The sequence below is a fragment of the Ictidomys tridecemlineatus genome, chromosome 11 (assembly GCF_052094955.1).
Source record: "Ictidomys tridecemlineatus isolate mIctTri1 chromosome 11, mIctTri1.hap1, whole genome shotgun sequence".
Classification (NCBI taxonomy): Eukaryota; Metazoa; Chordata; class Mammalia; order Rodentia; family Sciuridae; genus Ictidomys; species Ictidomys tridecemlineatus.
In genome coordinates this window covers 80,515,981-80,531,964 of record NC_135487.1, presented here as the reverse complement: position 1 = coordinate 80,531,964, position 15,984 = coordinate 80,515,981, and the positions used below count along the sequence as shown (strand labels likewise).

Here is a 15,984-nt window from a genome sequence, read left to right as displayed (position 1 = left end):
ACCATTCATTGTGATTTAAAATTTACTTTATTGATTTCTTTTTTCAATTTAAATAAACTTTGATAACAATATGATTTTAAAGAAATATTTGACAGACTCTAAACATTTTCCTACTTTTATGTAATACTATTTTTTTTTTTACTTATTTCAAAAAATGTATGGAAAAGACTTCTGTGACAGCTGTATCATGTTTTTATTTTGTTGCTCTTGAATCAACTGTCGATTTTAATGAATCCTGCCTAATTAAAGTGGTGTGCATATTTTTCACCAGTCAATATAATCAATTATACTTTTAGATAACTGTATAGATATAATTTTTCTCAGGATGTTGGAAGGCTAATGTAATTTTTTAATGTGTTTCAGAATTGTGAGAAGCTGGAAAATAATTTTGATGACATCAAGCACACGACTCTTGGTGAGCGAGGAGCTCTCCGAGAAGCAATGAGGTAAGTCTAGGTCACCATAGCAACAGTCACAGATGTGGTAAAGAAAAAGTCATTCTTCATTATTGGGGGAACAAATGAGTTCATTGCCACCATTCAGCTCTGTTCTCTAAGGTATTAATTTGTCAGTGGAGAGACTTCCCTTGAGGCTGTACTTTGGTTTTGAAGCTGCATAAATGTTAAGCCTCAGTGCACAGTAAAAAATGTAAATGTTTAATTTGTTACTTAAAATGCTTAAGGGGTGTCTTGTTTTATATTTATACTAAACTGTGTGATTGAATGAAAATATTGTTCATCTAAATTCTGCCTGTATATATAAAAAATAAACATTGTACAATGGTGGCTTAACAGTATTTCCTTCTAATTAATATTTAATTTAAAAAGAGGTACTTAAAATTTCATCTTCTATTAGATTTTATAGGATTATATTATAGTATTTTTAAAGTGATTTACATTTTCACACTATTACAAAGCATATAATTAACTTCTTTTCAAATATACTGGTCTGTAATGAGCCTGAATTTTTTTCTTTTTCACTTCTTAACATCACTATTTTTGAATATTTCTCTGAAATCCTACAAACTGGATGCCTTTTAAATAATTTTCAGTGAAGCATTCTTTCAAGCCATTTGATCAGAATCCAAAAGGAGTATTTTCTTTCTTTCTTTTTTTTTTTTTAACTAGAGACCAAAAATGTGTGAGTAGTAAGACCTATCACCCTTAGAGTTGGAAAACAACAAATGATACTGCTTTTAAAAGTTCTGAGCTTGAACCTTTGGGATTATTTACAGTATTTTTGTAAATAATTGAATATATTAATCTTTATTTTGTTTATGAAAATAAACTTATTTTTAAAATATATTTTCTGATATTATACTGCTCATTTTTTATGATTTTAAGTCTAACATTTTTTAAAATAAGGGAAAGAACAAAGCTAGGAGACTTCCTAGTGGTTTTGATACAATTTTGTTATTGCTCGCACACAGTTACCATATACTTTAGTTTAGAAGCTGCTCTCATTTAGCAACCTTCCTTTTACCATGCAAGCAGCAGGAGAAAGTAATTAAATTTAATAGAAGCTGCCCTCATTTTGAAGCCACTTCTATTTAAAACCACAGGGGGAGGTAATTAAATTTAATGGAAACAGTAGCTTCTACACAAAGATACATGGTACTTCTGTATAGATGATTATGATGTCACAAAAAGAGGAATAATATATTACTAGTACTGAGAAATTACCAGCTGGAGCAAGGAAGCCTATTTTATTGTTAATGTCTTTACTAATAAAAAAGGGAAAAAATAAAACTGAGTACACAATAGAGAGAATTTGTATCTATATAAAACATTCTCAGAAAGTTTAGTTATTGAAAATAGTCATAAATTAAAAATAAGGTCTAAAATATATTGTGGAAAGGCTAATACAGAAATTATGAATGAATTTTTCTGTTTTTCAATAGTCTTTATTCTTTAAAACTACCACAGTGCTATAAATTGAACATTATTCTTTGCAATGCTTATAGTAATGATTCTGAATACATTAAATGTGCCTAACAATATTTATTTAGAAAACTACAATTATTTCCTGTATTTTTATATCTATTCATTTTGAAGTAAATGCAGGGACAGGAAGACAAAGAGGATGACAGCTCTCATGCTTTGAATAAAAGAACCGAAGGCCAAAAACATAAAAAGAATTGAAAAGGGGCAATGTGAATGAATGTGGATGTGAGTGAGGGAAATATAATGAATGAGGAAAGGACATGTAATCAGTGTAGGAGATTTGTCATCTAGAAAAAAAAAACAAATTAAATTATAGAAGAACTGCATATGAAGAGATTATTAAATTCTGCCAAATTTTGCAGTATATACCATTTTAGAACATACCAGAATGTCATACTTTTAAAAAATAGTAGAGATGAACTGATGAGAAGAGCAAGTATTAATTGCCTAGTTATAGTAACCTCTCAACCAACCACACTATGAGAGAAAGCTGTAGTACAGACAATTTAAATCAGAATTTAATTACATGGCTGTGAAATATACTTCTTTGCACAGGTTGCACGTTTACACAGGTTGGCCAGGTTGCACTTAGCACACATGCTCATGTATTTTTGGTAATGTCTGGATAACCATTGAAACAGTTTACTAACTAGTAGTATTTAACAATTTAGTTTACTGTGGGTCAGACTCCTTGTTTTTTGAAAATTCAGTGAGAGATCATTGTTTTACCTGTGAGATTCAAGATTCTGAAAACAAACAAGTAAAGAAAATATGACATGATTAATAAGAGGAAAAATTCATGAAGAGACAAAAATTAATTATTCTGTTACCAGTGATCAGTTTTTCCTTCTATGAAGGATTTCTGAATTGAAAAAAAAACACAGGGTAAAAAATTTGACCTAATTTAAAAAGATGGACAGTGTTGCAGGGTGAGGGAATAGTGTAGATCGAAGGTGAGGAGGCCTGTAAGTTCAAGATGTATTTCAGAAACAGCAAGTAGTCTAATGTGATGGAGAACAAGAAGTTTTCAAGGTTTTTGAATCTTATGTTTTCTCATAAAACTCATTTAAGTGGAATTTTTCTGTCAATAATATGTCTCCTTATATACCATGAACCTGTGGAGTGGCAATGGAGCAGTAGAAGGTTGACAGGGATGGCAGGGCTAACTCAGCATCCAGTGTAGTAAGGAAGTGACTGCTGAGACAGGAAGGGATAACTTGCCTAAAACCTTAGCACAGGGGCTGGTCTCAGGAAGCTGACGGAAAATGTATTTGTTAATGTATTCTAGAGGCCAGTTACATATCCGACTTGCCTTTACAGAGAATTTAAATTATTTTGAGGAGTCAATGTGTTTTTTTAAGGATGGGAATGACCCTGTACTCTTATAGCTCTGTAAAGTTGGAGTACAGGGAGAAGATGCAATGTAGGGATAAAGATGATGATTCATTTATTTAATGAATATTTTTGGATATCTGTAACCGCAGAGAGTTTACATGTGTGAATGATGCAGCCCTTGCCTAGCTGAGCCCCAGTGGAGGAGGTAGATAGGAAGAAATCCAGGGACCCAGAATTTGAGTCTCTCTCTTGGTTCTGAATTCTAGGTGACAGCTTCTGTCTTGGTCCATTGGGTTGGCATAAGTGGGCTATGGGAACATCTCCTTCTCTCACTAGTTTGATCTCTTCAGCAACCTTTGGAAAACTTTGCATCCCATCGTGGTGCTCATGCCCTGAGAATGTCTAGCCAGGAAGAACTAGAGCAGAACTGGACTGAATTTGAAGATTAACAGATTGTGGTTCCTGTGTTAGGGCCTTTCACCAATTGAGCACCTTTATCTATTAAGGTTCTGTTATTTCTATGAGCTCAGAAAAGAAAAGAGAGGATTGTGTCCTTGCTCAATTCTCTGCCACCTCATCTAGTCTCTCTTTTGGCTGGTCTGCCATGCATTCTGATCCTGTTTTTTTGTTAGTATCCCAGTGCATGAATCATTTTGGATCCTTCCCATGCTTCCCCGATCCCAGATGTGAGGATGTGTGGAGCCTGGAGTCCTGCTATGTAAAAAGCACAAGGAAACTTTCCCTGGAATGTGCTAACTAGATAAAAAATAAATATATTAATTGAAATAGGGAGAGAGACAAAAAGAAGAGTAAAAATGAAGAAGATTTTGGTTTTCAGATGAATTTCTGACAGCTAAGGTAAACCCACATGTAAATATTCCATAGGCAGAGAGAAAACATAATTCTACAACTCAGGAAGAGGATGAGGAATGATGTCTACTTTTGGAAATTGTTAGTATTTTGATACTTCTTGTTGCCATGGGAAGCTATGTGATTTCAAGAATAGTGCATCAGGTTAGATGCCTGACCATCATCTCTCACCAGGGGAGTTCTCATCAGTAGAGAGGCCAGAGTGAGCTAAACCACATTCACACACATCACACATTTACACACTCTCTTCTTAGAAAAATTAGAATAAAAGGCAGATACATAACATAGTAATGAATGAAAAACCCAAAATAACATGTGTAATGTGACATGAAAGAGACAAAAGATAAAGCAATCATGAAATTCATATGGAAAAATAAAGACCTAGAATAGCAAAAACAATTCTAAGCAGGAAGTGTGAATCAGGCGATATAGCGATACCAGACTTCAAACTATACTACACAGCAATAGTAACAAAAACAGCATGGTACTGGTACCAAAACAGGCGGGTGGACCAATGGTACAGAATAGAGGACACAGAGACCAATCCACAAAATTACAACTATCTTATATTTGATAAAGGGGCTAAAAGCATGCAATGGAGGAAGGATAGTATCTTCAACAAATGGTGCTGGGAAAATTGGAAATCCATATGCAACAAAATGAAACTGAATCCCTTTCTCTCTCCATGCACAAAAGTTAACTCAAATGGATCAAGGAGCTTGATATCAAATCAGAGACACGGCGTCTGATAGAAGAAAAAATTGGCTCCGATCTACATATTGTGGAGTCGGGTTCCAAATTCCTTAATAGGACGCCCATAGCCCAAGAGTTAATAACAAGAATAAATAAATGGGACTTACTTAAACTAAAAAGTTTTTTTCTCAGCAAGAGAAACAATAAGAGAGGTAAATAGGGAGCCTACATCCTGGGAACAAATTTTTACCCTCACACTTCAGATAGAGCCCTAATATACAGAATATACAAAGAACTCAAAAAATTAAACAATAAGATAACAAATAACCCAATCAACAAATGGGCCAAGGACCTGAACAGACACTTCACAGAGGGGAGAACATACAATCAATCAACAAGTACATGAAAAAATGCTCACCATCTCTAGCAGTCAGAGAAATGCAAATCAAAACCACCCTAAGATACCATCTCACTCCAGTAAGATTGGCAGCCATTATGAAGTCAAACAATAATAAGTGTTGGCGAGGATGTGGGGAAAAGGGTACACTTGTACACTGCTGGTGGGACTGCAAATTAGTAAGGCCAATTTGGAAAGCAGTATGGAGATACCTGGGAAAGCTGGGAATGGATCCACCATTTGACCCAGCTATCGCCCTCCTTGGACTATTCCCTGAGGATCTTAAAAGAGCATACTATAGGGATACTGCCACATCAATGATCATAGCGGCACAACTCATAATAGCTAGAATGTGGAACCAACCTAGATGCCCTTCAATAGATGAATGGATAAAAAAAATGTGGCATTTATACACAATGGAGTATTACTCTGCATTAAAAAATGACAAAATCATGGAATTTGCAGGGAAATGGATGGCATTAGAGCAGATTATGCTTAGTGAAGCTAGCCAATCCCTAAAAAACAAATGCTAAATGTCTTCTTTGATACAAGGAGAGTAACTAAGAACAGAGTAGGGAGGAAGAGCATGAGAAGAAGATTAACATTAAACAGGGACAAGAGGTGGGAGGGAAAGGGAGAGAGAAGGGAAATTGCATGGAAATGGAAGGAGACCCTCATTGTTATACAAAATTACATACAAGAGGAAGTGAGGAGAAAGGGAAAAAAAGCAAGGGGGAGAAATGAATTACAGTAGATGGGGTAGACAGAGAAGATGTGAGGGGAAGGGAGGGGAGGGGGGATAGTAGAGGATAGGAAAGGCAGCAGAATACAACAGACACTAGTATGGTAGTATGTAAAAACGTGGATGTGTAACCGATGTGATTCTGCAATCTGTATATGGGGTAAAAATTGGAGTTTATAACCCACTTGAATCAAATGTTTGAAATATGATATGTCAAGAACTATGTAATGTTTTGAGCAACCAACAATAAAAATTTAAAAAAATAAAATAAAATTGTGATTTATATCTCCAAAGCCCAGGAGGGTTAATAGAAAGCAAACAAGCAAATAAACAACAACAATAAAACCCTCTATGGAATTTTAAGAGGGGCTTGGACTTCATTCCCAGTCTCAAAAACTTAAAAAATGGATGGATGGATAGATAGATAAAACTTAAAAGAAGCAAGAATAATTTATTAATGTGTTCATATTCAAAATAAAGGTAGAAATTTATGAGCTTTTATATGTATGAAGTATAACTAGTTAGTAGCTATAATTGATAATAGAGCTTATAAAGGTCCAAAGAAGTTATTGTATGATAAAGTACTCCAAGTCAGTTGGAGAATGTTGAATCACTCAGGAAATGGTATTAGAAGATTGTTTTTATTTTTGGGAAGAAAAATCCCTCTATTTTTCAGTTCCCTTGTGTCAAAGCAAATCATGTATATTAAAGAGCTAAATTAAACAACAACAACAACAACAAAAATGCTCAAATCCAGTGTATAATGGAAGTAAGTATGTTTTTGAGGTTCAGAAGAGAAAGAAATGATAAACTGAAAAGTATTTGAAGGAATCAACAAGCTTTGATTACATTAAAAACTTCTGTAAATGGAAAAAATTACAAAATTAAAAGACATCAGTATACTGTATTACCATGTTTGTGACAGATTTAAAACAGATAATAGCTCAATGGTAATTGGCAAAATATACCTAAGAAACTCTTGAAAATACTCAATTCTATTGGCAAATAAAATGTATAAATTTTGTAAAAATCCTACCAGTTTCTTGCATTTTGCTATTACTACAGTTTGGTAGGGAGGTGATTTTTGAGTGCTACAGATAGAATGGTAAGACAGACATACATTCCCAGAACTCATGAAGATTGGAAATTGCTGTTATATTTAAAGAAAGGAGTGTGACAGTAAATGTTAAGCTCCTTAGAATGAACACAGAGTATCATATTATCTTATTTTCTAGAAATATACTATGTAGAAGCATAGAAATTATGGACGATCTGGATTTGATTCTTAGGGACTATAATTTTGAACAAATTTAATAAAATCTAATTGCCTACTATTAAAGAAACAAAGATCTGTGCACATATACTCACGTATATATGATAAATTTTCGCACATTTCCTTCTCTTTCTGGACATGAAGATGACCTTTAACATGGTATTTTTAATGACACAAGAATTTCTGTGTTATAAAATTTGATGAAAATTCTAAGATACACAATTACGTATAGAACATGATCTTAACTGAATAAATAGAAGAGAGAGAGAGAGAGAGGGAGAGAGAGAGAGAGAGAAGGATAGGAATGAAACATAGTTATTACATCTGGGTGATGGGCATATAGATACTTTTTTTCAGGCTTATACTTCTCTTTTTTAAAAAAATATTCTGTAAGGCAATATATTTGAAAAAATTAGAAAAACAGTGACAAAAATAAAAAAGAACAGATATGAAACAGATATTATTAAAGAATCAAATCTGAGACTCTAAGTAATTTTAGGCAATTAAGTTTTAATTGTCTTCTGTAAAATAGGATCTAAAACCTCATAGAATTGACAGGAAAGAGAAAAATGTAAGAAAGCTTTGTGATTTATGAAAATTAATAAATATAAATAAAACATTGCTGTTTGTACATATTGTGTTCTTTTAATGATGTCTAGTACTTATATTAAAGAAAAATTTTTGGTACTAGGGATTGAACCCAGGGGTACTCTATTACTGAACCACATCCCAATCTTTTTTTAGTTTTTATTTTGAGTCAGAGCTTCACTAAATTTCCCAGGCTATCTTCAAACTTGTAGTCCTCCTGCCTCAGCTTCTCAAGTAGCTGGGATTTCAGGCATGAGCCATTGCCCCTGGATTTTATTTAAAATAATTTATGTATAATATACATAATTAATAGAACTGATTGTAAAACTTCATTGTAGTCTTAGTATATAGAATACTAAAGGGAATATTTTTTGCCTGACTTATGTAGAATGTATTATGCTCTGGCTATATGAAAATCTTTTGCAGGATCCCTGCAAGTAAAACATTTGAAGGACACATAAGAAAGGGTCATCTCTAGGTAAAATCTATGATCTATTGTATGATAATGAATTCAGAGGTAAATTTCTCAACTTCATCATGTTTTCTGCTTACCTCAGCTAATTCAATCCTCTTATGATATCTATGAGATATTATTTTGCATCCTGTAATAAATTTCTAAACATCATATGTAAAGATGGGGCCATTTTTAACATTGTGGATATCCTTCTTCAGATCCAGAGGCAGTAGTAGTACATGGGTAGTAGGTAGTATGTAGAATTTACAAGTATTTGAATTGAACTTGAGAAAAGGACATGTTAAATTCTGTAAAAGAAGAGGTACTTATAGAATGCAGTACAGTTCATTAAGAAAAAGAAAGTGTAATTTCCTTTAACAGTGGCTTAATTAATACATAAAAATACAGATGTTAGATTTTTTTGGATATATTGCTATAGCAAGAGTACAAATTATATTTTTGTAGTATACAACATTGCCAGTTAGAGGTTATTATTTTATGTGCAGAACCAAGTCTATTCACTGAGAGTTGTTATATTTAGAATATTATTAGAAATATGACCTACTAAGACAAATGTGTTTGAAATCTGTTTTCCTTTTTGCTTGGCTTTGTCACGTGTTAAGAATTTTGTCACTAGATGGTGGTGTTGAGTTGCATAATTTACAGTTACTGGCTTTTTTTCTGGTGTGTGGAATAGTATATGCAGGTACATCATAAACTCAGACACATATACAGAGTCAAGCATTTGTATGACCATGTCAATTTGGAAACTAGTTTTTAAGAGATGTAATGATTCTTAATATTATTTGAGTCAGAAGGTTAAAATTGCTGTAATGTGCTCATTTCTTTACTTTTGACTCAAGAGACTTTTAGAGATGGAAGGAATACAAATAGTAATCTCAACTTCTTAAACAAAAATTAAAGTTTAAGGACAGATTCCAAGATAGTTACACAGGTATTTTTCAGGTTTTTTGTGTCTATCCTTTCTAGATTTATTGTCCTAAAGTACATTTTTAATTTCACTCATCTGTTGGTATCCAGTGTTACTAAGGTGGTTACCAGCTCATCTAAGGGCTGCTTTACTCATGCTCTGGTAATTTAGGTGTTGTTTTATCTGTTTATTATTTTAGTTATGTTACTCTTGCATCCCTTGAAAAGACTACTGGTTAAATTACACTGGTATTTCTTTAACTGATACTTGAACATGAACTTGATTAAAGGATTATCTCTATGAGTAATTTTGTTCATCTGTATAAGATTGAAAGATAAGGATTATATCATTGTCCTGCTTAATTTTATTTCTGGAGATAAGCTTGTGTGTATGTGTGGTCATGTGTGCATACTTACATGTATTCTCTATATGTACATGTATTTACTTGTGCATTTGTATATGTAATAATTTCCCCCACTTGGTCAAGGGAAACTTGGAATGTATGACAGCATTTGGAGTCTAGAGCTCCCTTTACTTTTTACTTTAATCCATTAGGGTTATAAAGATACAAGAAGGTTCTTTTTAGCTTGTCATTTTATAACAAGCTAAAAAGATGTAGAAGAAAGAACAGGTACTCTAAATATTTGAAGCTAGTGAATTGATTAAGCAGTTTAGAAAATAATTAAAAGGCTACCAGAAAAACTGAAGTGGGATTGAAGAGAATATGAAATAAAATACAGAAAAAAATCAACACAATATTTCTAGTGAAATTAGAAGGTTGTTCAACAGTGTGGGAAGTAAAGAAATTTTTCTTTTTAAAATGCTATGTAATGTGATGTCAGAATCATAGAAGTCTTAACTTTTTTATTTTGAAAGTCATCAAAAATATAAATTACTTCAGTAATCAAAGTGCCCATTTATATGTGGGTATTTTAACTACATCAAAAGTTTGACAAAGTATAATTAGATTTAGAAACAATGGGTTAGCCCCTTTTCTTGATCCTTTCTAAATTAAGCTTCTCCAAGTTTTAGTTTTCTTTCACCAATTGTATCAATAGGAATCTTCTGAAACCTTCTTTAAACCAGCAGAGTATCCTGTTCTAGAGAAAAGAGAATGTCTTGTCTTTATCAGTCCTAAAGCAGAGCACTGCATATTGTACCAAGTCCACAGTAGGTTCCTTGGTTTGGTTTATAGGATGTAACCTGTGAACAAGGAATTCAGGCTGAATATGTTTAGATTTTTTGAAATATAAGTACAAAAGCACATCATCACTTTTCTAGATTATGATGTATCTTCTCAGATAAACATGATTGAAAAGCAGCTCAGCAGATATCTGTAATTGATTATATGTAATTATGTAACCTATGTAATTTGCTTCATGTGAATTGTACAAGATGAGTATATAATATACATTCATATACACATACACAAACACTTTAGCTGTCATCTATCTCCCACATATGTTAAAAATGTTTCTTTCATTAACTTACTTCAAAGATGAGTGAAAGCAAGATTTAATAGTTTCAGATAGCCCATTTAATTTTCCCACCATTCATGGGGCATAGAAGAAAGTGCTATATTATTTGTTAATAATGTTAAAAATCAAACATATGTTCAGCAATAATACTTCTGGATGACTTATGGGTTTGATAACAATTGGCATATCTAAGTTTATAACCTTTGATTTAAATTAGAATTCAAATATAAGAAATATTGATTACATAATCATCAACGATACGTTTTGTTTAGCAGCAGTACAAATGAAATTAGGCATAACCTAATTATTTATTTATAACATGCATTATCATATTTAGTGTAAGCATTGTTATATTCAACCTGGTGTTTACTGTGTAATAGGCAGTGTTTAGTGAGGAGCTGTATTTGTAGAAACAAATCAATCATTGCAAATGCCATTTTATGACAATTTGATTCGTTTGGAATGCTAAAACCAAAAAAAGAACACACATTCCATTTGTATTTAGGGTTTTTTATTTTGAAACACCGTCATCAATATCAACTGAGTAGGAAGCACTGAGCAAAGGTCAGGAAAAAAAATCACATTTTTACCCGTTCGTTCCATTGAAGGTTTGCATATTAAGACTAAAAAAGAAGGGATGCAGATTTTCTTGTGCTACCAAAGAAAAGTGCAGAGCTAAGTTGTTACTCTAGAATGCTTATCATTTTAGATACAGACTTTGAATGAGCAGCTAATAGCTAAAATTATTTAGGAGATAAAAATTGGTACTGTGAGGATTAGCTTTAATTTTAAGTATCCATAATTGAAGTGCCACATTATGATTTTAATGTTATGATAATCTTGTTAACAAGCTGTTGTGTATATACTATCATATTTTAATGTAGTTGCAAAGCTTAAGTAAACCATAAAGTAAATTGCTTTTTGAATCAGGCTTTTACAAGTGGAAAATTAGTGGTTTACATGTTTTGAATATGTATTTTGTAATTATATTTGGTGTTTTCTGCAACTTAGAATAATAGAATAGACTTATAGATAATTGAATATTGTTTATAAACACATTGGCATTTTTTGTTATTGACCATTCTAATTAATTTGGGTGCATTCCACAATTTACTAAAATATAATGGTTACTTCTATTGTCACCGCATTTGGAAAATATATGTTCATATTTAGCTATAATATTTCTCATTTATCATATATTAGCATGTTATACAATTAATTAGTTTTCTTATGCAATATTTATTGATATGCACTATCATTCATTGAGGGTGTTTTTGGTGTTTACTCTTAGGGGAAAAAGTCCCCTATTCTGATAAGTGGTGAAGGTAGCTAGTAAATTGAAGGGTTTTTTTCCTTTTGTTGTTGTTGTTGTTGTTTGTTTGTTGCTTCAGTTGACAAGGCATGATTGATAGTCTGATGCAGACGTAGCAAACATTTTTATTTAAAGGCCATATAACAAACATTTTTACCTTTCTCAGCCGTGTGGTTCCTGTAGCCTCCTACTCTGTTGTGCTAAGGCAGTGCCAAAGCCTCCATAGACAGTATCTAAGAGTAGGTTAGTGTGGATGTGTTCCAGCAAAGTTGTATTTACCAAAACATACCAAAAGCTGAATTTGGCCTGTAGGTTGCACTTGGCTGGTCCCTGCTTGGGAATAAACTTTGACAAATTCATTAGAATAAATTTCCAATTTCCAAGAGTTGTTCAAGAAATATATTAGAAATTTGTGATTGTTTCTGATGAATTTAATATTAAAATATACTATGAATCTCTTCCAATTTTATTAATAAACATGAGTAAAGAACATTAGCTTAGGTGTCATATCTCTCAATTTCTGAGCTGTTCTATAAAATTGAATATGTTACATTTAAAGATTATGCATTCAAGTAAATAAGCATGATTAAGAATTAAAGAGATAATCTAGCTTGTAAAATCACCAATATGCAACCAAGATGATGAATAGGTATTAATGCCACTGAATTAATGAGCAGTAATATCTGATATTTATTGTTTATATTTAAAATGTGAAAAAACCATTAAAGAACTACCTACATTAGGAAACAGCATAATGTTGCTTTTAGTTTGACACCAGTTTGCCACAATGTGGTACTTACAAAAAGGAAACATTGGGATATTTCAATTTATCCATTAATCTTAGATGAAGAATCCTTTTGCCAGATACCTAAATGGTACTGACTGGGAAAATATTGATTAGAATATATTATGTGGTACATTATTTTAACTGCTTTATCAGTTTCATATCCATGGAAACATCTAAAGAATTATGTCCTTTCAAAAGTTTAATCTATAGTAAAACATTGAATAAAATATTATAGTCCACAAAGAAAAGTTTTTGGGTTTTTTGTTTATTGTTTTATTTTGATGAAATGAGGTGGCATTTGGGATACTCTGGCTTCCTTTTAAAAAATTTGTTATGTGTCCTTGATGTACAGGTATTATTTGGTGACAGTTATTCCCAAATGTTCAGACATTCAATGATGTGGGAATAAATTAACCCAATTTTCAATGTTTCTTTCTGTGATATATGGAAGGGCCTTGCTCCTGTGGAAGGCCAGACTTTGCTCCCAAGCTCACATTGAGTCCTGTTTCCTCTAACCCATTCAATAACTTCCCTCTTATAATTATCCCCTCTCCTGCATTACTAATTTTTCCTTCTTTTGTGATTATTTCTGTCTGCAAACATGCATGCTTACATAATAATGTGTCTTATAAACTAACAAAACCTTCCTACTTTTTCCTTTTCAGATACTACCCCATTATTGTTTCCCATGTTCAAAACTAAACCTAATCAAAGAGTTGTCTATAAAAGTTTTCCATTTTCTAACATCCTATTCTCACAGGATCCACTCCAGCTGGGCATCTCATCTGCCATTTCTGTGAGGCTGCTTGGTCCTCAAATCTCTAACTTGTACATGACCCCTCAAGAGCATTGGCTTCAAACACCTTCCCTTCTTTCTTGAAACACCACCCTCTCTGCCATGTAAGCTTCAGTTACTCTACATTCCTTTATTTTCCCCTCTTCATTGGCTCCTTTTCACTTCTTTTCACTCTCCTGAGTGGCTATTACCTTCCTCTTTCAACCTCTAAATATTGACATGTTGCATCTGCTTTCCCTGCATAATTGTTATGTAAATAACAACCATCTACTGTGGAGGACTCTTCTATTTGCATCTCCAGTTTTGATAACTGTCCTGATTTTTATCTTTAAAAATCCAAACAGTTGGATATTTAATAGATAACTCAAACTACATATCTACATTTCCTCTTCAGGTATCAAAAGAGATATAACAATTTCTCACCACAATCCTCCACTAAACCTGCTCATTTGCTACTTTTTCTATTTGAGTAAAACTGAGTACCATCTACTTAGTTATTTGACCTCCAAATCTGGAATTCATTGAAAAATTTTCTCTCTTATACCTCATCTAATCAGTAAGAAATTTCTGTAAAAACTCTAACCCTAATTCCAGAAAAATACCTGGAATCTGTCCAAGTCTTCCTTTCTGCCTTGCCACATTCCTTGCCTCTCATTTGAATGATGGGTTTCCCTTTTTGCACTCTTTCCTTCAGAATTCATTTCCCAAGCAACATTCAGATGAGCCAAATTGTGACATTTCACTTCAACAGATTATTATTTACTTAGAGTAACATTTAAATTTCTTATTTTTATCTTCTCCTGCAGTATCTTTGTGACCTGCCACTGGCTACCTCATCAACCATTTTCCTGACCATTTTTAACTTTGCTCACAGAATTCCTGCCCAAGTGGCCAATTTTTTTCTCCTCTAAAATTAGAGATTGGGCGCCATGCTGTCTTTCTAACTCTACCTGGCTCTTCATTTCTTTATTGCTTCTTGACTTTCAGCTTCAGTGCCCCCCCCCTTTAAACTGGTGAATAAAAACTGAATGAAAGAGGCAAAGTAATTTGAGCACATAGTGCAAAATTGGAGGAGCCAGAATTGGAACTCAAACTGATTTCTCTTGCAGACTCATTACTTCTCAGAAATTTCAACTAATTAATTTTGTACCTAGGACATGAAATAAAACTACTATGTCAGCATACTTTTACTAACATATTCGAAAAAAGCTACATTAAAAAATAAAGAAAGAAAATGTTAAGTACTTTATTATCTAACACATTTATATATAATTTAACTATACATATTAACTACACATATATTAGTTAATGATATTTAAATTTTAAACTTCTTAATGTTTTACAAGGAGCCTAACAAGTTCAGTTTAATTTAGTACATTTATAAATATTAGCCTTAGAGCCCTCTCCCATTTTAAAGCCCATTACTTTGGCTGGGGAATAGAAGAAGTAATAGTGGTAATTTTATTTAGAGACCTTTTATAACATCAACTTTTAGTGAAAATAGGTGTTTGTCATTGGGCCACAGGTAATCCATTTCATTGATATCTGTGGTATGTTTACAAACGAGTTATCCTGCCAGTATTTTCCTTTATCTTTCAGGAAGACTTTAGAGGAATCCCTTTCACGGGGAAGAAAAATGATTTACAATAAAGTTAAATTACTTACTGGTATTGTATTTGTCATTGTCATATTTTTCCTTCATATTTCCTTTCTTCCTTCACCCCTTAGATGTTGTTTATAATTTCATATTCTGTGAGGGAATATTGCTTGAGACACTTCTCACCCAGAAGTAAGAATTGGGTAAAAATTTAAACAGCTTGGATGAGAAATATGTTTGAGAAATCAGACATTTTTTATATTTAATAGTGAAATAAGGATAAGATTTTTTCCTATAAAGAAAATATTACTAGTTTGACACACAAGTAAAAGCAAATGATTCCACATGAATAAAATATAATAAATAATTTGGTGAAATGTGAAGGACATCATTATCCAAAGTACATGTAAAAAGACACAAATTAGTGTGAATATACTTTATATACAAACAGAGATATGAAAATTTGTGCTCTATATGTGTAATAAGAATTGTAATGCTTTATACTGTCATGTATTTAAAAAAATCAATTAAAACATAGCAATAACAAAAAATATTAATAATACTCAAGAAAAAAAAATCATTGGGTAGCCAGTTAGAGCTGGTTACTACCATTAATTGCAGACTGAGAGTTTTTCCTCGAGCAGTATCATTCCAGTAAAATGAAAGTCTATCATAATTTGGTTTTAATATAAGACTTTTCCTTTAATTTCTATGTATGCAGGATTATTTTCTGCTTATATGACATTTTATGAGACTCAAATGTTCCTTCAGTGCTTATACCCAAATAT

General features: G+C 32.5%; 1 protein-coding gene across 1 annotated transcript in view; it reads left to right on the top strand.

Annotated features, from left to right (window-relative positions):
• Positions 1 to 15,984, top strand: part of Dpyd (dihydropyrimidine dehydrogenase) — a 778,600-nt gene that overhangs the window by 97,339 nt on the left and 665,277 nt on the right. The window contains exon 3 of the mRNA XM_078026796.1: positions 364 to 446. Within this exon, the coding sequence (XP_077882922.1) occupies positions 364 to 446 (83 nt within the window). The remainder of the gene's footprint in view (positions 1 to 363; positions 447 to 15,984) is intronic.